General features: G+C 29.7%; 1 protein-coding gene across 5 annotated transcripts in view; it reads left to right on the top strand.

The window, feature by feature from the left end:
• Nucleotides 1–23,480, top strand: part of LOC145316695 (sodium/calcium exchanger 3-like) — a 75,167-nt gene that overhangs the window by 29,308 nt on the left and 22,379 nt on the right. For 3 of the 5 annotated variants that reach the window (XM_080157394.1, XM_080157391.1, XM_080157392.1), the window contains exons 6-8: nucleotides 5,639–5,729; nucleotides 7,123–7,285; nucleotides 21,234–21,367. In XM_080157394.1, the coding sequence (XP_080013520.1) occupies nucleotides 5,639–5,729; nucleotides 7,123–7,285; nucleotides 21,234–21,367 (388 nt within the window). The remainder of the gene's footprint in view (nucleotides 1–5,638; nucleotides 5,730–7,122; nucleotides 7,286–21,233; nucleotides 21,368–23,480) is intronic. The other 2 variants (XM_080157396.1, XM_080157393.1) reach the window with 1 other exon arrangement.

The raw sequence follows: 23,480 nt of genomic DNA, 5'->3' as shown, positions 1-23,480 counted from the left end.
TATTCAGTTGGAAAATTAAAATTCTTAATTTTTCCCAAGATTGCTCTAAATGCTTGAATAAATAATATACTGTTGGTTGCACAGCTTCTTAACAATGCAATGCCCAACCCATGCAGTGCAACCGTTTCAGCTACCTTGTTGAAATTACTATTAATCAGGAATTTACTTAAATGTTAATAAAAATTCTAACCATAGATAATCCTTTAAGAAGATGACTCTAAAATTAGATTAGCGGCTGTATTTTTTTGGTTCAGTGGTGAATTCGGTTTGAGTAATGGCTTTATATGGGCATTCCACCCTTTCTCAAACGATTCCTTTGCACACCTCTCGAAGACTTTGAAAATTAAAGTCACTGTTAAAGTTGTAAAATGCCATTAAAGGAAGAGAGTTACATTATGCAAATGAGAGTCTAATATGGAAAAAGTATTTGAAATTAGTTAAATTCAATTGTTTTGAGAATTTTTACACGCATTCTTATATGCGAAATTAAAAATAAGCAAATTCGATTAAGTCAGTGTGTTGATATTTTTCCAAAATAAATATTTACTGGAAATTGTCCTGTTCTGAAATTATTCCTATTGACTAATTTAGCGAGAAAAGGCAAAATCTGTATTATGCTTCCAAATGCGGATTTTTCGTATTTTTTCTTTAAAAAATGCACAAAGTTAGAAACCTTCAAGCCAAAGATTCGTTATAATCTAAATTCCATTCAAAATTACATTTATATTATTGACAAGAACCCTAAAATTGATATTTGAAAGAAGACATTCATTTTTCCTATCATATTACTTGATTAATTTTTTTTACTTCCTCTTATAATTTTATTTGTATGGATCAATTTCCTTTGTAGTATTGAGCTCGTATTACTGATCAAATAAAGTTGATCAGAGTTCTACGATGTTCACAATATATTACAAATTATTGGGCTAATTTAAGAAATAGTAGTGGCGTCGCCTCCAGCTCAAACCACTATATATCCTAATTTTGAGATTAATTTTTTCCACAAGCGATATTTAAATGAGAATCATATTAGTTCATTGGTTAGCTGAAAATTTTGAGTTGGTTACAATGATTGTATGTATAGGAACGAACATCTGTTATACAACTCTCTTTGTCCGTGTGGCCATCTATTTTTGCTACTAATTACGACTTTTTTAATGTGAAAATGTGTGAAAGTAAATGCACACCTTTAGTTGTTAGTGAATAGGAAATGAGTTGTAAACTTTGTAACAATATTATTTACACATTTATTTATTTAATATATTTATACAAGTACCTTTTATTTTATAAACCTTCATTTTTTATGACATCCCTTTTAATTTAATTAGATTTTTGTTTGAATAGTTATTAAAGACGAATTATTTGGTATAGGTTTTTTAATTTAATTAGATTTTTGTTTGAATAGTTATTAAAGACGAATTATTTGGTATAGGTTTTTTACGGACCTAACTAATGGAAGATTAAGTAAGAACAGGTTGATATAATCACTTGCAAAATTATTGACCGATCCACCCAGCCATTAAAGAAATTACAGAAAATACATTCATCAACAATATATATTGAATATATACGAGTGATTCGTATTTTTGCCGTTAAGATAAATGCAAAAATATTTACATTTATAACTTTTTGTATTTCGTTGGATTCTGGGATAAAGGAATAGGACAATGGTCGATAATCTTTACGCCAAGTTAGAGTTAATATTTCTGTATAGAATATCACAATAAAATCAGGATAGATGTTTTAGTCGTTTTGTTCCTAGTCTTTGTGGAAGGAGTTTTGTTTCTGAAATATTAGGCTCTCACCAGGGACGTCCAAAGGGGGGGGGGGTTAAAGGGATAATTACCCCCCCCCCTCCCCCCAAATGAATTTGGGGATGCCGAACCTCCAATTTTTTATTTTCAATTAAAAAAGCTTAACCGTCCTTGGCTCTAATTCCCATCAAAATAACTTTATTCGATAATATTGGGTATTAAGAAGTAGATTTTAAATTGAATTTTCAATGACATTACATTTATCATTTTAAACATTTTCCTCAGTGTAATAGAAATACAGGTTGACTATGAATTTTTTTTAGTAAAATATGCATACAATATTTTTCTAGGACATTTTCCTCAGTATAATAAAAATACAGGTTGACTATGAATTTTTTTTAGTAAAATATGCATACAATATTTTTCTAGGACATATAAAATTTAATACATAACACAACCACTTATGAAATTGTTAATATTTTTGATTCTGGCAAAACCCTGCGCACTCCACTCATTTGAATTATATAGCATTTATATTAATGATTCTTAACTAATCAAACTTAATTAATAGCTTTTTTGTTAAAACCTTAAATTTAAAGCAATTTATAACCTTACATCTTCTATACTGAAATTTTTTTCAAAGCTTAGTTATAGTTACAAGCATTGTGTGAAGTCTTTATTTGATGTTAACCCTGTGAGTACATATTTGTATAGAGGATATATACATATTACATACACTTGCAAAATCTACTTTAGAATTGGATTCAGAATATAATGACAAATGGTCCTTATCCATGTCAGGAGTGGTACAACTTCGTTGTTGTAAAAAAATAGGAAATTAAGCATATGTGATGTACAGAAAAAAGGTTTTATTTTATAAATATTTAAAATTCACATTTTGTCCTCTTTACGTCATTGTTATTGTTTTTAAAAAACTTGCTATATCAAAATTAAGTAATTTTGTTTTATAACCGCCCTTGGGACTCGTTCAGGATTTTCCCTTAACAAAAGTATTCTACAAAATTGAAATGTAATAAAACATACAAAGCAAGCTTATAGATTATAAAAAATCAAAAATCATTATAAGAATACAGCTTTTATGTATAAAAGGGCTGCATTGAAAAAAGTTTTTCAACTATTCCAGTATGGCAATCTGATTAATTTACGCTGCTGGATTAAAACTGGTCCTCAGCCGTACCAAAAAATCATGTATTGCATCGTATTTTAAACAATTTTCCACGAATGATGAAATAAAAATCATAAAATTAATACCAGTATAACTTTTATTTTGATATCCGAGGAAAGCTGTCTATAATACAATGCTATAAATAACTATAACTTTTTTTTCTATTTCTTTCCCTTACTATCTTTTTTTCTCTTTATCTTAATATGTGCCCTAATTATAATTTGAAACAGATTCGCTACTATTGTACGACAACGTCCTTGTTTCATATGAAATGTACTTATATTTTACAAATGGACTCCAAATGTGTTTCCAATTTTTTCTATAAGTTCTTGTCTTCTCACATTTCTGTCCACTTTCAAAGGAAAAGAAATCTTAAAAAGATTGGCAAATTTTTCCGCCAATCTAATTCAAATAAAGACATTTTCTTAAAATAGTCTGGCTGCTATTCCTAATTAACAATACATAGTTTAATTAGCAGCTGTTATTAATTAGGTTTGCCAAGTAAATAAATTAATTTTTAAGTTTTCATGATAGCTCCTATGTAAAGGTACTAGCGGCTATGCCACTAGAAGCCTTGAGGTGGTGGAGAATTCAAACTCATTTAGGCCAAAATGTTTTTAAAATTACTATATCTGCTTTTGTGATATTTTAATTATTGGAAGTATTACTCCAATTAAAGTTTGATTCTTTTGATTATCACTCCTTGTCTTCTAACATTGAATGAAATATAAAAAAATATTGTACTACCATTTATTGTGTAATGTTGTACATGAAAGAATGTATTTTAGTATTTCCTTTTCTTATTACATATATTTTTTCATTATTTTTTATATTTAATTGTTATAATTAAGAAAAGGTTATCGGCAGTCAGTGTTATCGGTCGCTGAATCGATAGCCGCTTCTTAATCTGCAACAGACGCACATTACAGCTACATCTGCAAAAACCAGTGACTGATTCGGCTTAATTCTAAAAGCAAGTGATTTTTAAGGACCTTCCAACAGTTATTGACAAAAAAGCAGAATATTAAATGCGTAAAAGCATTCATTCAAATATTTATGAATTTTCCATAAACAGGTACAACCAGCAACTAAAGCAATTCTGCTTTAGGCTGTTTTCTGGGTTATGTCTTAATATTAACGACGACATTATTCTAATACTCAAGTATTCATTTCCATTTATTTTCCTTTTTGAATATATCTATTACTAAATTTCCTGAATCATTATTCAATAAATGTTAAACATTGATTATGAATAAATACCTATAAATATTATGTATAGTTTTTTTTCTTCTTACAAAATCCAATATTAATAACAAGGACAAACAATACCAACTCTAAAGTAGCGAAGGTTTTCTATAATTAGGGTATTCTTTTCAATCTGTCTATCTTTACACGCAAGAAGCGCTAGACTTCTCGCATACAATTTTTGTTATTGGGTTCACCTGAGATCCTGAATCTTTACTATATTACATTTTTCTGTTATTTGTTTTATCTTAAGATTGTAAACCTTTTGTTGGGGCTATACACCTTTTGTCTAATGTTGTAAAGAAAAATGTCTTATTATTTATTCTAAATACATCCAATATTTCAATATCACCTGTTATTACTTTCCAGATAACTCGATGAATATCAATTATTTTTTCACTTTTAGGTATACATCTTTAGGTATACATTTTTATGCTATTTCAGGCCTATTTAATCACCAGATTTTAATATAGGGAATATAGATATTGGTCCTGCGGTTGGTTTAAGCTATTTTCTTGGGGGTTGGGAGACCCTGTACAAATATATTATTTCTTGATTTTTGTGTTGTGCGTTACAATTAACATTGAATTGTATCTTTTTAACAAATCATATTGTTAAAAAAGCTTTTTAAATGAATTTGTGGAAACACAAAGTTAAATGCCTTTTGTTTTTATGTGACAATAACTTTGGTAATCTTAGGCTTAGCTGGAGTTTCCACCAGGGAGGGAGGGGACATTGGACATTTATTTATACTGGTACCCATTTTTTTTTAACCACGTTATCTTGCGTCAAAAACTTTAGATAATTGTATTAAATACTAGCGGCTACGCCTCTAGAGGCCTCTAGGGGAACTTTTAGTTTGAGGGGTAAAAGTCGACCCCCTCTCCCATTTTCAATTTGAGTTTAAAAAGAAAAATTAGAAATATATATTTATTTATTTTTTTTGGAGGGGGGGGGGGCGTGGACATTTTTTATTGGAAGGATTGAGTTACCCTCAAACAATCTTCTCTGGACCTATTAGAAGATTCACTGTAAAGGAGAACCATATACAGGTTCAGCGGTTAGAGAGATCCTTCGCTACAGACAAAAAAAAGCTTACTACTTGATATAATAGCATTGATTGGTTGTTCCAAACTAATAATTTCTAAACTTTTAACACATTTAAGCTATAGAAGGGGGCATTTTTTACATCATCATTGGGGATGTTCATCAATTTTCCGTCCATTGTCTTAACCCTTTATATCCCTGAGTGTCAACATAAGCTGGCACAACTATAAAAAATAGAAATTACTTCACATAATTAATAGAATTCTATTTCTTTTCATATAAAATATAGTACAATTTTTTTATGATGGATAGGGCGTGGAAAATTTGTCACCGTTTAAAACATTTACCTAAATGACAATTATAATTGTAATAATATTGCTATTTTTCTAATGATATTTTTTTTCAGGATCAAGAACTTTTCAGTCTTTTGTGTGACAGCTGTTTGCTCCGTGTTTGCCTACTTCTGGCTTCTTGTCATCCTTGTTTTCTCATCCCCGGTTAGTTTTTTTTCTAGCTAGCGCAGCTACTTTTAACCAGGACATTTGCGTCAACAGGCATTTTAAAAAAAGTAAAACGACTAGACTAAACCATTTTATGCTTTACAATTTTACCCAAAGAGATTTACTAATAATAATATTTATAAATTTTTTTTTGCTTATCTGAAATGTAATGAGTTTTTTCAGCACTTATCTTGAATTTAATTGTCCCTGTTTGTTAAAGAAATTAAATGCAAGATCTAGACAGTTTTACGATGTTCTCACTAGAACAATATTAAACCTAATTTGGAAAAGTATACTTCTTCTGGTAGAGTGGCTATTCCTGGCTTTGAATGTATCATATACATTGGTCGGTCAGATGGTTAGTAGGCAGTTCACACGAGGAGTCGTCATTTAGACACGTAGTAAACATAAATACGTTAGGAAGATAAATGTACCACATAGATTTTATATAATTTTTCCCCTTAACCAAAGCGTAAAACTAATTATGTAAAAAGCTTGAGAATTATGAAAGATTAATTCTGCATTTGAAAAAGTTTTTTTTTCTACTTTTGTTTCATCTGTTTAGTAGACTAGAAGTGTTGAGTATTTTATTCTCTTGAGGGCCATAAAGTGTGTATTATATGTATATTGTATTTCTTCTAAACTCTGCTATTTATTCAAATAAAAGCTTCACCGCGTACCTCTAGTGTATTACAGTGAAATATTGTTTCTTTCCTCAAATATAGTCTAAACCCTTACTGCAAAAAAATCACAGGCTCTCTTATCTTGTAGACCTATTGGTACAGGTTATAGAAATCTCAAAAAATACTTGAATTTAATAAGGGCATTTAAATATGATTAATAAGATATATAACAGTTTTTTTATCTTTGCAACATGCAAATTTGTTGTTAAATGATTTGTTTGTGATCTATACTCACAGAAAAACTCAAATTTATACTATAGACTCGCAAGTATAAAAAAAGTAATTGTAGGAAATTATCGGAAAAGTTTGTTCCATGACGTTTATTATTAACTTTTGTGCTTAAACAAATAGATTAATTTTATAGGAAAATCTTTATACTTCTTCTTGCTGAAAATATTTAGATTTTTAGAGGTACCATCTTTCACTTGGCAAATTTAGTATTTTCTGTTAAAATTGTGAAATTTTCAAGGGACCCCAAAAACTGTTAAAAATTGTCCAAGTCCATATGAGGTTAAATTTTATCGGTGAAGTAATTTGCTAGTTTTTTTTGTACAGATATTCAGACATCCTACCCCTATTAGTTTAAATATAAAACTTTTTAAAGATAGTATTTTTATTAAAAAAATGACATAATTATGAAAATAAAATTTTGAGTTTTATATAAAAATTTTAAAACAAGAAGCAGTGAAAATCTTTATGTTGTTTAGGATGTGGTTGAAGTGTGGGAGGCTGCCCTAACCTTCCTCTTCTTCCCCCTGCTGGTCGTCGTGGCCTATGCTGCAGACAAGGGCTGGCTGTTCTGCAAGTCCCCGAAGAGCCTGACCGACAAGCAGCGCCAGATTGAGCTGGGCAACGTCCAGCCGGGTGAGTGTAAGTATAAATCGTTCCAGGTTTCCCAGTGACGTGTTTGTGTGTGTCCTCTCCTCTGCCTGTGTTGCTGCATACTACTAACAATCAGCTGCTAACAACTAACAATCAGCTACCAATAACTAACATTTAGCTGCTAACTGCTAGTATAAAAATGTCTGCCTGTATATGAACTAACAAGTCTGTAGTTATGGGAATATTTCTTCGTTTTTTTAGGGATATATATTTTTTTCTTTAGTTTGTTAAAATTACAGCTTTCAGATAGATTGAAAAAAATTTGCATAATTATAATATTGATACGTTCTGTATGAAAGCTTGATAATATTGATTTTTTGTTTCAACTTGTAAAATATAATAACAAATATAATAGAAAAATATGCATCCCTGCTTAATATACTAACAATCATATTTTCAGTAAAATCCTGGGTTCATAGAATTGATAAAATATTTACAACCTTCCATTAGTGGTGTTCAATCATAGTCGCACATAAAGTTATTTTAAAAAGCAAATTATGAAATGAACAATTTATAAACAAGCAAAGGTCACATGAATAAATTGATAAATTCCTTTGAGCATTAAAAGACCTTAGAATATTGCCTATAATTGTGTAAAGTAAAATTGTATAATTTGATTTTTTGCTTAAATTATTGGACACATCCTTTGGATTATTAAATGAATTTAATTTTCTTTTCAGCAAATATAAAATTCTGAACACATGTCCTTTTCTTAATACTTTCTACTATTGTCACTTTTTATTCATTTAAGAAACTATATTCTTTTTTCTAGAAATAGTATTTAGAATTTGAAACTTTTTTTAGTATCCAATCAGAGAGGGGTATTTTTGGTTAATAAGTCCAAAGATTTCAATTGAAACATATCAAGTTAATATCAACATTGGCATAAGTTCATTTTTTTAGGAACATTCATCTTTTACTGATAGAAAAATGACAAAATGAATGATAGATAAAAATGTTTTTAATTATAAAAATAATTATTTTTTTAAAAGAAATACCTAATAAAATTCTATGAGCTTTGGACTTTGGTTCTTGTTTTTGTAATATATATTTTGTAATGGTTTAGATTCTTATCAATATTTTTTATTATTTTCTCTTTTTCTTGTGCAAATGAAATTTTGAATATTGGGAGAGAAAAAAGTAAAAAAATAAAAAAATTATTGTTCAAAGTTTAATATATCTGTAAAAGATATTTTTCAATTATTCTCTTCTTTTAAAACTAATTTTTTAGTTCAAGGTGAAGGGTGTATTGAAGAGATTTCGTAATCCAATATTGAGAGAATTATTTTGTTTTAAACGAACCAATTATAAATGTTCTTAATACTTAGATCTTAGATTACGGGATCTCTCAATAGTCATGCAACCCCCCTCCCCCCACTACTTTAGTCTCTTTGTTTAATCAGCTATAGCTACGACTCCTCTGTAATGGTACTTGAAATTTTCTATATTTTGTTATTATTTAGAAACCTCTTTTCTTAATATCTTTATAATCTTTTAAAAGTTATTTAATTGATCTTCTTAAATTTACTCTTTTTGATTATTATAAGATTTTCTTAACTCGTATAATTTATTCAATTTAGTTGACTATTTAAGCATGTTTTATATTTTGTATTTGATATGGCTCAAAGGGAGTGTGGTATTGATAGTAATAAGCCCCCCCCCCCCCAAAAAAAAAAAATGGTTCAGAGTTATTTATGTTGACAAATCAGTTGTTTTAGACATTTTACTCACACTTTTTGTATCTTGCCATATGGGAGTAAACAATAGTGGTAAACATACTCCCTATACCAACCTATAACCATGATATAACCTTTATGAAACTTGTCCAGTCTGCTGTTTACGAAGTCTTAGTTGACTTATTTACAGACAGACAGAGATACAGTCTGTTATTTCAGTATATCGGATTTCTTTATTAGGACATTGAGATAATGAGACATTTTACTAAGGAAATGCGAGACACCTGCCATATTTCATAATTGAAATTTATTTTTTTCAAAATTGATGGTCGTAGGTTAACGACAACTTTATTCTATTTTTCTTTCTTTTCGTGGTAGTTTTCTTTCTTGTTTCAGGTCAGGTGAAGGGTTAGAGGTGTTTTGTGTGAGTGTGCACTTGTGTTTAATATTCAGTATACTGATGCTAAACTTTTATAGAATGTTATCTTTTCTATACAAATATATACGTACACAACTATGAATTATTCATTCACAACTTTTGTATGTGTGTGTATGTGTGTGTTTATAGATGTTGAATTCAGATATAAAAGTTTGTATAAAGCCTTTTGCCCCCCTGAGTTCAATGTTCATATTTGATGGAATAACTTTTCTGTATTCCATAAATGCAATGTCACACTTTATATATGTATAAATTTGCTCAATTCAGCCTCTTTAAATTTATTTTTAAAGTCTTTCAACATATGACAATATTCTGCTGTGTTGGGTTTAGTTTAGTTTACAAATATAGTTTTAGTTTGTGATAGCCCATGTTAATTTGTTTTTCAACCTTTTTTTTACTTTCCTATTGGTACTGCGAACTAAATCATATTTTTTTCTGGTGCCTTTTCAATTTTTCCAAAAATCAAATACTTTACCTACTAATTTTTATACCTTACTAGTAGATGTAATCTATAATACAAAGTAGCTTGATGTCTGTCCGTCCGTCCGTCCGTCCGTCCGTCCGTCCGTCCGTCCGTCCGTCCGTTTGTCCGTCCGTCTGTCCGTCCGTCTGAAGCTTAAGATCTCGGTAACCACTGAACCGATCGGATTCCACTCTTCAGGGTATATACCTATTGGTCCTGTGGTGGTTTTAAGCTATTTTCTTGGGGGGTGGGACACTCCCAACCCCCCCAAAAACAAAAAAATCCCCCCCCATTTTTTTTTTTTTTTTTTTTTTTTTTTTTGCTGAAGATTTCCTTGGTCCTTTGTTAAAAAATATTTTTTATTCCAGCATTTATTTTAAATGAAAGAATAGCAACATTCTCTCACTAAAAACAATAAATATTAATTTTTTTACCACCTCTTGGGGCAAAGCCCCTAGAGGCTTGGGGCGAAACCGCTAGTAGTTTATAAAACAGATTTAAAAAGCTGAATTAAAGGATGCAATAAGCTTTACCATTTCTTACGTGACTTTTCTTCTAATTTATGCTCTCCTTTATTTTCAATACAAAGCATACATCCTATTCTTTTAATTTGTTATTGAATTTATAATATTCAAAACTTAATTAAGACTTTGTGGGTTTAATATTAAAACACTGGAAAGTTTGTTGTTCTAAATACATGGAAAACTAGTCTGGAATGAATTTAGAAAAACAGAAATAAATTATTTTGGATAAACAAAATTCAAATATCTGCCTTTGAGTTGAATGTCAGTTGAATTTTGTTTATTATTCTATAGATGCCTTGTTGGGTAACTTCCAGATACTAGGGATAGTTATTAAAAAAATAAGGCTGCGTCTTATAATTAAAAAGAAATGAAAAATAAAAATTAGCTTCTTTGACTTATCTTGATCTGGAGAAAGCGGACAATGGGCTGTTTATTTTACAAGTACCCTAAGTTTTCCATTAGTTTGAAAACTTTAGGTATTTCGGGCATTATGTTTACAATGAACCCAATAGCTTATTCCCCTTTTACTAATTACATTGATTTACCTACAAACTATAAATAATCGTTTTTAAATGACATGGTTGCTTACAAGGTTAAGTAACAACGAGGAAAAATACGGGGAAATTTTTTGTACGATATTATAAACATATTTCGATTTTGTAAGTTTCAATTAGGTTATATGGCTACTTATAGTGAGAAAAATTTCAAAGACAACCTGTTTGGCCTTAAAATTATAAGTTTTTGGAGATTGGGGGCATCTGGCTTCTATTTGGAGCAAAGCCCAACGTTTTTAAAAGGTTCTAGACTGTTAATTTTTTCCCCTAAAGGCAATGGGCGAAGCTTATAGAGCATAAAAAAACTATGAATCATTATATGTTACTGTCAATAAAAAGTTGATATTAAAATACAATGATAATTATTATGTTTAGTGCAAGTTGACAATTACATTACAGTGTGTTTTTTTATTATGTATAAAATTGCTTTCATCTAGAAAATCAAAAATAAACATACAGTATCAGGAGTCAAAACTAAAATAAATGTATTGAATGGCATGAATATGAATCAGGGAGGTTGGAAAGGGTAAATCAAGGTTTTAATGATTATTCAAAATGGTTTAGAACAACAAGACAAATTTTTGAAATAGTACTTTAAACTGTGGTTTGATAGTTTCGCACCGAAATTTGCCAAATAATATTAGGATTTAAAAACCCTAGTGGTGTATAATGTGTCAAAATTCATCTGATTTATAAAAAAATATAGCTGATTTGGGCAAATATTTTTAGTACGTTTTTAAAACTTAGGCGTTGCCTACGGAACACATGTTTTTAAATCGAGATATTGCACCCCCTTTAACGTTCTTACTTAACGGAAAATGGCAGGTCTCCTTTTTTTGCGATAAATGGAAACCTTTTGTAAGACGTAGTATAATTTTAAATCAATCAATCCATTTTTGATATTGTTAGGAATAAACAAAACATTTATATTTTAATATATGGTCAGAAAATTGATTATTTTGCTTACCATTTCTTAAAACGCTTTTCTCTCTCTTTACTTCATGACCATTACAGAAATAAATCCCCCTGAAAAGACTGGTCCTACACGCTGTAGAGAGGCCATTACATTACAATAATGACTGAGTCCAAAAGAGGCAATGTCGTGATTCTCAGCTCATTATTCTTCATCAATGCTAAGTAGGATGTATGCTTGTGTGTCCGTGGGTGGGTGTGTCATTTTGTGTGAGGAATGTGTGTGTGTGTACTATTGATACAATATGTGCATTAAATTGCCTATTTCCACTTAAAGTATGTTGTGTTAAAAGCATTAGTGAGACTTGAATGCAAAATTAAATTATTCAACATTTTCCTGATACTTTTTTAAATCCACACCTTCTACTTTTAAACTAAATTTTACTAGCGGCTACGCTCCTAGAGGACCTTGAGTTGGAGCGGGTGTAATCATCCCCTTTACATTTTCAATTTTAGTTTTTTAAAAGTTAAAAAAAAAAATTTGGATCATTTTTTTCTAGAGGCGATGGTAGTGAAACCTCTATCAAAATAGTTATAAACCTTCGCATGGCCAATGAGAAGCTACATTGTACAGGAGAAACATATCGGTTTAGCGGTTAGCAAGATCCTTCAGTACAAACATATAAGACTCTAAGACATGCTATTATTTTATGTAAGGATTAAGTTTTTTGAAGTATTTTATTTTATATTGTCAAAAATGCAATAACAAAAGATTTCAGTTACATTTTGATTTCTCATTAATTTTTGTTAAAATTTTAAACTATTTGTAAGTACATTGGGTGAACTAGAAGTTAAACGGATTAATTTGGTTAAGTTTGTTTTTCAATTACGCTCTCTATCTCTTTATCTTACCGTCTAAGTGAGTTTAAAAATTTTTTAAAAAAATATTTTGTAATTAAATTCAACATCCTTAAATCTTAATGAAAACATGAGATAAATTTAAAATATAGATTTGATCATTTCAAAGGCTTCAATAAATTTGTTTATTTTTTGTTTTTGTTTACATTTTACTTTAAGCTAAGGATTTAAAAGGAGAAATATTTATTTTCTTACACGGCTCCAAATTTTAATAATTTTTTGTTGTTGAAAAAAAACCGTTTCTGAACCGTCCTGAAAACACATGTATCATTAAATTTTCCAATAAAAAATTCATTCTTTCCATAAGTATTTAGATACCTATTATAAATATTACATAAAATTATAATTTTAAACTTTACTAAAACTAAACTTTGCCCTAACTCAAGGGGAGGTCTATATATAGAGAAAATTATTTCCCATTCAATGTAAATGATTTCCTTAATGTAAAATATATTACTTGGATAATCAAACCATTTAGTGGGAATAAAGAAAATACTTAGTTTTTTTTTTTACACATTATGCTTTCTTCCTTTTTTTATATTTAAGTAGCGAAGCATAAAAAATATTCAAAGTGAATTTTAGAACAGATTTTCATTTATCAAAACAAAGAAAAGAAAGAGAGAGAGAGAGTAACCATTAAACCTTTAAAAGACTAGGTTTATGTCTTTTGAAGCATGACCGACAGACAGATGAACAAAACAATGTATAGAATAGATCCATTAGCAGCCGAGAAAATCACATTTCCCCCCATAGTGTTACAGACTGACGGACAGACAAAGTAAATAATAGAGTAGCTTCGCTACTAACAAGAAATTTTCGTTTGCTTAATCTTATTTCATTACACTTACCTGACAAACATGAATAAAATGAATTTCAAAAATCTTCACGTTATCTTCATATAGCTTCTCTGTAAATTACAACTAAAATGATCCAATAGATGCCACAATATTTAGTTACAAACAGACAAATAACTCTAGCTATATAGATAAAGTGCCTAAATAAATATCCTTCTTTAAAGTTAGAGAATAAAATAAATAAATTTTTATTTAAAACTTTATTTTATTATTCATGACCACTAGGAATAAAATAATGAGGAAGATACAATTATTTATTTATTCGATATTTACAACTTTTTAAATCAAGGAATATTCTTAAATGTAAAGAAAATAATTATTCTTATTTCATGTTTATTTGCCAATTTCAAAAACTTTTAGACTTAGAGTGCATTGTTGCAGTGTTTAAATATTAAATAAGACTTACAGCTTATAAAAATTGATATTGTAATCTTTCAAATAAGTAGTGTATATAGCTAAAAATATTCATATTTATTATCTATTATTCATAATCAAAATCATTTTAATTTTTAATAAGTTTGTTAATGACACTTCATTTGTTTGATACATTAAAATAAGAACTAAAAGCATATAAAGAAAAAAATGTTTTTTTTATGCTTTAATTAACTAAAATATTAAATAACTTACAAATTACTCCATCCCCCCCCCCCTTCCTGTTTATGGTTATCACAAGAGTATGTTCTTGTGTTGATTTAGACATTTAATGATTTATAAGCACAACTCGTTTCATATTTTAAACTAAATTATTTTAGCCTAGTAGTTCATTTCTTCAACTATATTAAATCGAAACAAAACTGTTTACATTCTTGAGGATTGTGAAAAGATTTAACGATCAATAAAGACTTAACACCATAATTCAATTAAAGTATAAAGTGAACACTGAAAGAAAACAGCAACAAACGACAAATAAAATAAGATAAAGGGTGTGCAAAAAAATGCGGACATTTTTAAAATTGAAATTGCGCGGCTTGTGTTAATAGTAAAAAAATGTTACACATACCGTTAGAACCGCTAAGAAGTCTATTTTTTAGAAATAAAAGAACGATTCCTGTGCTACGTATAGTTAGGGAACTACGTGTTAAAATGTCCCAACTGACTTAAAACTTGACTTGCAAGTAAATTTTAGGACATTTTACCACCTAGCTCCTAGATTATTTGTAGCACAGGAACAGTTCTTATATTTCCAAAAAATGCAGTTCAAAGCGGTTCTAACGGTATGCGTAACATTTTTCTGCCATTAAAACAAGCCACGCAATTTGAATTTTTGCAAGAATTGTCTAATATTACTAATATACTCGCAAGTCAAGTTTTAAGTCTGTTGGGACATTTTAACACGTAGCTCCCTAACTATACGTAGCACAGGAATCATTCTTATAATTCCAAAAAATAGACTTCTTAGCGGTTCTAACGGTGTGTGTAACATTTTTCTACTATTAACACAAGCCACGCAATTTCAATTTAAAAAATGTTCGCATTTTTTTGCACACCCTTTATCTTATTTTATTTGTCGTTTGTTGCTGTTTTGTTTCAGTGTTCACTTTATACTTTAATTGAATTATGGTGTTAAGTCTTTATTGATCGTTAAATCTAATCTTTATTTCATATGATGCAACATATCTCTCTCATAAAAAGAAACATCATAGTTTTACACCTCTTTTCTTACGAGAAATATAAAGTGGTATCTTCTCTGAAAAGTACTTTGTTCCTTTTTCCTCAAGTGTATTAAGTACACAGGGACTTCTAGCCGTGGTAGCAAGCTGTTTTCGTCGAAATTTACGAATAATATTCAGGGATTTGGGTTAAATATTTAGAATAACATCCAATTGTTTTTATGGCTATGGTTAGTGGGTTGACTTAAAACCTAGGCATTAATGTTACTATGTTCAAAATTAGCTTTTTATTCCTTTAATACCTTTATTAAATTTAGTATTTCAAACAACCTTTGTCTCGGTGTTCTTTATAAGTTTTATTATTGACAACAAATTGAAAACATATTTCTTGTACACGTACGTTCACGTTCTAATAGACTTAATTTTGAAATGAATCAATCTCAATTCGAATTTTAAGAAACTTTAGTCTATATACTCAATTATTACTTCGGGTTTGGCTAGGTTAGATTGAGTACCAGGTAGACGCGTTGTGTCAGGGCACCGTTGGTATGTCTAGGATTTAGGCACTACAGAAAAAATATACCCCATCATTATTTGAAATTTATTTCTTAAATATTAGCTAGGGGGTTAAAATCTCAAAATGCACTTTGAGGGAAAGCAACAAAACTACTTTTTATCATTACCATTACATGAAAGGGCCTCATCTTGTATTTGTTTGTTGAATAATGGTAAATCTAGCTTATCTCTCTCTCTCCTAGATTCTCTATTGTTCGGTTTATACCATTAAGCTACATATTGGAAATAATGTAATGATGTTATGTTGATTAATCTACCATATCTGGGGTAAAGGAATAATATTTTTTTTCCAGTATTGCTACGAAACCGATTAATATCCGCTCGATTGGAAACGGTTCCAAGCCATACTGAACTTCATGTATCGTATTGTATAAATTTTCTACAAATAAGGAAATAGAAATCATAATATTAATCATTATTTTTTTAAGTCAATCAATATAATTATTCGTATGTTAAGAAAAATTTAATTAACTCACAGACTATTTCAATTAGAATGAATTATTGTTCTCTGTTTAAAATTAGTTCTTGTATGGTCCATTTACCCATTACTTTGTCTTTGATGAAAGAAAACATAACATTTCTTTGAATAATATCATTAACAAGAGAATTATTTCTTTCATATGAGAATTTTTGTTGGGTATTTTTGTTAACTTTTTAATAAAAATTGACACAAATTTTCGAAGCTCTTTCATTATTTTTACGATTTTTTGATAGTATTGAGCAATAGTTATATTTGTTAAGTTTCTGATCCAGTTAGATTTTGAACTTTTACTCGATTCTATATTCATGACGAATTAAACCTCAAGTTTATATGGAAAATTCTAAACCACAAAAGTTTAATTGATAATTAAAAATAAATTCCTGTAAGATTAATTGTTAGCTGTGTAGAATATCTTTTACCCTTGCTCACTGGCTGATCTCATGAGTATTTGTGTCTTTTCTATAAATGTTTCAATAAATTTATATATGAATGTTTGTATATGTATGTTTGGTGCTTTAAATTTTATTATTTGCATATTGGTAAAATAACAAATTTAAAAAATCTGGGAAAGCCTGTACTAATTATGCAATTTTTTTGTGGTAAAATTTATAAATGCATTCAATTTAAAAAAAACATCAATTGCAATTATGATTTACATTTAATTTTTGTGCAATTTTGAATTTTCAATTGAATTATTTTTCATGTAACTTTTTGTTTTGTTACATAAACACAAAAAATACAAGAAATACTTTTTTAAGATGGAAAAGAAATATTTTTCTGATGTAAAAAAAATTCTTGTTAAGAATTGATATATTTTGTACCAAATTTTGGAAGGGACGTGTGGGCTTGTTTTTATAGTTATCAACCTAATTCTTTTTGTAAAATCTCCAATATGACTGGATGTACAAGGAAAACTTTGAAAATTGAATTTCGGCACTTTCCTTCTAGGGGCTAGTGGAGCAAAAAAATTAAAACACTAAAAATATGAGTTCTGAGCTTATTTTTAAAGATATCAACCTGATTTTTTAAGAAAACTTTTTAAAATAACTGAACTAAGTAACCATTACACATTTCATTTTGGGACTTTCCTTCTAGGGGCTTGTGGAGCAAATGACCCCCCAAAACTAAAAATAAGAGTTCTGAGCTTATTTTTAAAAATATCAATCTGATTTTTTAAAGAAAACTTTTTGAGATAACTGAACTAAGTAACTATTACACATTTCATTTGGGGACTTTTCTTCTAGGGGCTTATGGAGCAAAAGACCCCCCAAAACTAAAAATAGGAGTTCTGAGCTTATTTTTAAAGATAACAACCTGATCTTTTTTTATAAACTTTTTTAGAATAACTAAACTAAGTAACCATTACACACGTCCCTCCAAAAATTTGATACTGAATTTCATTTCCTACAAGTGTACAAACTCCCCCCCCCCCCTTACTAATTGGATCCAATTATAGTTCTAAAGGGATAAGACAGTGGACTGTAAATTGATACAAATACCCAATGATTAAAACAAAATTACCCCTTATGTAGATTTTAATTATTGGTTAACCGTAACCGGTATACTGCTATTTTGGAACCAAACAATTAAAATTCAATGAAAGAACCCAAAGTTTTTGAGCCAATGAATAAGATAACGTGATTATAAAACTTTGGGTACCAGTGTGCAAACCAGTCCAATAACTCCCCCCTCCCTGGTTCCAAGACATAATGGTCTAGCTATTGTCTGGGAACTGACATACTTCCACATTAATTCTCTCATTTATTATCATGTAAAGCTCTTTTCTAAACAATATAGTCTCATTATGTATTAAGATTTAATTATCTAATTACTAGCTGCGTGTCTAATCTATAATACAAAGAAAAACGATGTCTCTCCTTCTGTCCAAATTAAGCTTAAAACCTCACTAACATCAGGATCGAATAAGTTCCTCTAATTGGTGTTACATAATTTTCCTGGTGGGTAGAAAACCTCCTTTAAAAAAATCCTCCTGAAGATTATGCTCATGGCGGGTGTCGTGGAGTGTTATATTTGTAAAGAATATTAATTCTTTAAATTTGTTGAAACATTCAATTTTTGGCTAAATATCTTAACTTTATCCCAAACTCCGCTAAAACTTGTAATTTGGGTTCCGATTATTCAAAATTTGAAAAAAAAGTCTCAGATTGTCATAATTATTTTATTTTGTGAGAGTACCTTCACTTCCGTACTTTTATAACCTAAAATCAATAGAACCACAATACGGATGTGTTACTGTGTTCAAAAGTGAATGTGCACCTCCAGTTTTATCTGTAAAATTGTTGTTATTTATGTAGTTCGTTTTGTATGTATGTATTTTATGTAGAATTATAGTTTATCTTAATATATTTTGTTTATCTATTTCATATTACTGGTATGTATATAAAAGGCAAAATAGTAGTTTAGCAAAAAGAATTAATAAAAAATTTGGCGCTTTTCCTTTCAGTTTCTTTTGATCTCAGAATTCCCCTCCCCTCAATTAGTTTTTTTAAATCGGAAGCGTTTTCTGTGGTCAAGAATTATTTAAGAATAAGCAGCAAAAATTTTACTTGTATGACTTTTAACAATATTTATTTTTCTTGTTATTTTTGTTGGAAAGGAGGATGTGCATAAGAAGTGGCTGAGCAGGGGGGGGGGGGGAGGTTTACTCAAGAACTAAAAGACTCAAATTCAGCTAACTTTGGATTTAAGCTTCTATGGTTCCAAAGTTTTTTTCAAAAAGATTATCGGCGACGGCCGCTATCGCTGTTTTCCGCCGCCGCCAAAAAAAATTTTCTTAGATTTCTCGCTGAATTAGGCAATTTGGAATCTTTTGGGACCATGTTTCTTTTTCCAAAAAATTTTTCTCTCATAACTAACCCTGTGGGGGAGACTGCCATTTTTTTCAAATTCTTGTTTATCCGGGTATAATTTACATTCAATACATCTCCTGTGCTTTTGAAGCGATTTGACCGCCGCTCGCGACGATTTCCGCCGCCGCCAAAAAACGGCCATTTAAACCGCCATTAACCACCATTTTCTGCCGCCGCTCAATTTTTTTTTACTTTTCTCGCTGAATTAGGCGATTTGGAATCATTTGAAACCATGTTATTGTTTTCAAAGTTTTTTTTCCTTATAACTAACCCTGTGGTTGGACTTAGTCATTTTTAGTTATAAGGGAAAATGAAAAAAAATAACATGGTCTCAAATGATTCCAAATTTCCTAATTCGGCGAGAAATGCAATATTTTTTTTTGGCGGCGGCGGAAAACGGCGGGAGCGGCGGTCAAATCGCCGCTTTTTATTTTAATCTATTTTTACTGAACCACCATAACAGATTTTGTTGCGATATCTTCAAAGGCACAGGAGATGTATTGAAGCTATGATATACCTTGATAAACGAGAATTTGAATAATGTCCCCCCCACAGGGGAAAAAAATTTTGGAAAAAGGAACATGGTCTCAAATGATTCCAAATTGCCAAATTCGGCGAGTAATGCATTACAAAATTTTTTTGCGGCGGCGAAAAACGGCGGTAAACGGCAGGAGCGGCGGTCGCCGATAATCTTATAAGTAACTTTGGCCCCATAGAAGCTTAAATCCAAAGTTAGCTGAATTTTGGTCAAAGGGTTCTCGAGTAACCCCCCCCCCCCTTCATTGCTCAGCCCCTTCTCATGCACATCCTCCTTTTACTTTTTTACAATACAATATTTTCAAAGTTATTAAAAAAGATTATTTATTATATTTTACTTTACTTTTTATATATTACATATTTAATCATTGCATTTAAAGATTACAATTTTAATGATTATTATTGAAATAATGTTGAATTTATTGTCCTGATTTATATTTATAGTAATTTGAGACGATTATTCATTTTATTTTATGTCATTTACTTCAATTTGTGTTTGATCACGTCCGCAAAATCCATCTTAATCGCAACCTATTATTACATCCCAAATTGCACCATCCACCTTAATTTCAGAATTTACTATTGTGTGCTTTATTTAGCAAATATGCAACACTTTTTGTAGATATGACACCTACCTGGCCGTGATTAAACACAATTTTATTTTTATATTTGTTATGAATTTGTATTTCTGGGATATTATTCAAACGATTGAAATTTTAAAAATATTTGAAAATTAATCTTTCAATCGTTTTAATGGTTGATAATTGGTAATCTAACTAATTTCTTTAATTTTAGGATTTAGATATTTCTATTATTTATAATTCTTCAGTATCATTTTTTACTGTCTCTGAAAAAAATTTGAAAAACAATTAGAAAACAGAAAAAAACTAGTTTTCAAGTTAAAAGTAATGGATTTGTTTGCTTTTTGTTTTTCAGATTAATAAGAAGAATCACATAAAAGTTTTTATACCTATATACCTAGATAAATTAGCCCATAAGTAAACTTATATAGTAAGATAAGTCACATATAGGTATTTGTTCTAATTTTAATGATTCCCACTACCTATTAACTCTTATATTTCTCTTTTTAAAAATTTACTAAGAATAACAATTTTTTTTTCCATTAACGCTATTGACATGAAAAGGGACACAGCATCCAAAGATATAACAATAACTAAAAGCTCTAATATTTGATTTAAAAAATAATAAAACTTTTTAATTTTGTGTCTCTTTTCATGATTAACCTTTAATCTTTTGGAGGTAATGGTTACTAACATATGGGACGTTCAATTTTGTCTACTTAAAGTAATCATAGATCCCCCCCCCCAAAAAAAAAGGGGCATTTGCCACAACTACCAAGAATTCTTATTTACTGAAATTCTATCCGTTTCCGTTTTAGCATTCATAAATAAGATCTATAATTATTAAAAGACCATATATTGTAAGTGATTGCGCAAAGTTAGCAGAAAGGAACGTCCCAAGTACCCTGCTCCGTAAAATACCAATTGAATATTTTGTTTAGCTGAAGAGATGCTAGAGAAGGAGTACTTCAAGGACGGAAAGGTTGACAAGAAGGCGCTTGTCTCCTTCATTAGAGATATAAAGAAGAATACAAAGCTGTCAGATGCCGACGCCGCTAAAATTGCAGCTTCTAAGGTAATGAAAAAATCTCTTATATAAAGTAATTAAGTTTTTTGTCTGAAGCTACAAATTTTAATAACCACTGAACAGATTTAGTTCTCCTTTTAAGAGAAGCTTCATATAGGTACAGAAATAGTTTCATGATATTTTATTTTTAAATTTAATCCTTGGGATGGTGTATTAGGCTATTTTATATCTCTCCTACATCTTTGAAAGTCCTTAGATGCAAGGGACTCAGCTGCTAATAGTCCTAGAAATACGCAAAATCTAAATTTAAATACCAGGGTTGTAGTAAAGAAAGGAAATACAAATTCTTGCCAAATTACTGTAATAAACATTTGTCTTTAATATATATGATCTGAACAAAGACCACGGCACAGAGTAAATACTTCTGGCAAAGAAACTTTCTTTCAAGACAAGGGCTATTATAGGGCTAGAAGCATGGTTCTTGCAGTTTTTTTAAAAGCCTCACCAAGCTTAATCAATCTAGAACACTACGAACGTCCGCTTACCGCTGGATGTCCATCCATTTGTACTTCCGTCCAGTAACAAAAAACTTTAACTTTAATAGAAGGAGTAGAAGAATGTTTTTTCCAGTCGTCATTGACAGTTACAAACATTTTTGGTTAGTTCTTATTGGTTTTGAGATCATTTTAGAGGGCAAGGGTGCTATATATTGATATTAAATTTACTTTATTAGCCTTTAAGTTTAAGATAATAATTTCTATGTGTTTAAGGACAGTAATCTTTTTTCATTTTAAAGATGCATCAGTTTTAATGTTGACTAGTCTTGTTACTGATTGATGCTTGTTTTTAAAAATATATCTGCTGGGGCAGTATTTTCTAATTTCTATTGTTTAGCAATTCTCCTCCTTCAAATTGTTTTTATAAATGTGACATGACTGTAAAATGGCAGTTAAAATGTTTTATTACACGAACTAAATGTTAAATTTTAAATATTCAAGAATTACAAAAATATTTATTTAACAAATAAAAAAAACTTGGTAATGTGAATTTTTATTATATAAAGCAGGGATAAGGGATGGGAAACCTGGCCGAAAATTAGGTCTCAGCCTCCTTTTAAAAGTGATGGGGCAACTTTTCTTTTTTGCCTATAAAATCAACTCATTTTCGCCAGTTCCTCATTGGCTGTAGGCCAATATCCAATAACCTGAAACTTGCTTTTAGCATTAACCAATTATTAATAACAAACGCGTCCCCCAGTTCATTATTGGCTAAATTAATTCAAGCAAACATAAATTTCTGCTATTAGAAAGACAACAATGGAAAGTTTCTGCTATCAGAAGGACAACAATATATATGACGTTCAATCACATCAACTTTTTATTAAACCTACACATTAATAAATGTCCATATAGCAAAACATAAATTGAGAGATCGTTTTTTGAAGACTGAGTAGGATTCAACATTTTATACTTTAGAACAATGTGAAAAACTCATAGACAATTTAAAAGTTACATTTCATGTGGAATTGATAACCCACCTAAATGATTACAAATACAAAACTAGTTCAATATGTAAATAAAAGTGTACTGTGTTTTGTTAAAAAAATTTTTTCATTAATTTTGGTAAAAATTAATGCACACTTAATTGAACTTTTCTGTTAATATTTAACGTAAAATTAATTTTTTTAAAAATTCTTAATTTATATGTATGCTATGGAACAATTTGTTGATAGAATGTTACCCATGTACTTATTCAAATCTACTTAATTTATTTATTAAAGCTGGGGGGCTAAAGCGGTGTTCATTTCTAAATACAAATTTTGGGGTGAAGTAGATCCCTCCTTAAAATGTTTGAAAATAAATCAGATTTAACCATCTCAAAAAAAACTTTTTTTTAAATGGGGGGGGGGGGGGTGGCGAAATAATGACCATCTTAACGGGATTCTACTTAAAGCCACTAACAAATTGGTTCTTTGAAAAGTTTTTATTATATTTTGTGGAATCAACTACCTGAATTCTATTCTATACTTTTTTTCTTTGCATTCATATAATAGCTATTTCATCATTGTTCATAGTTTTCAAATCTAACTACTGCGTCATCCCGAAACTAGTTTTTTAGGCCTAGTTGGAAAATAGGCCTGGAATAATATTTTCTTACGTTT

Source organism: Acartia tonsa, chromosome 4, assembly GCF_053477335.1.
Source record: "Acartia tonsa isolate MP-2025a chromosome 4, ASM5347733v1, whole genome shotgun sequence".
NCBI classification, from domain to species: domain Eukaryota; kingdom Metazoa; phylum Arthropoda; class Copepoda; order Calanoida; family Acartiidae; genus Acartia; species Acartia tonsa.
This window is presented reverse-complemented; position numbering and strand designations above follow the sequence as displayed.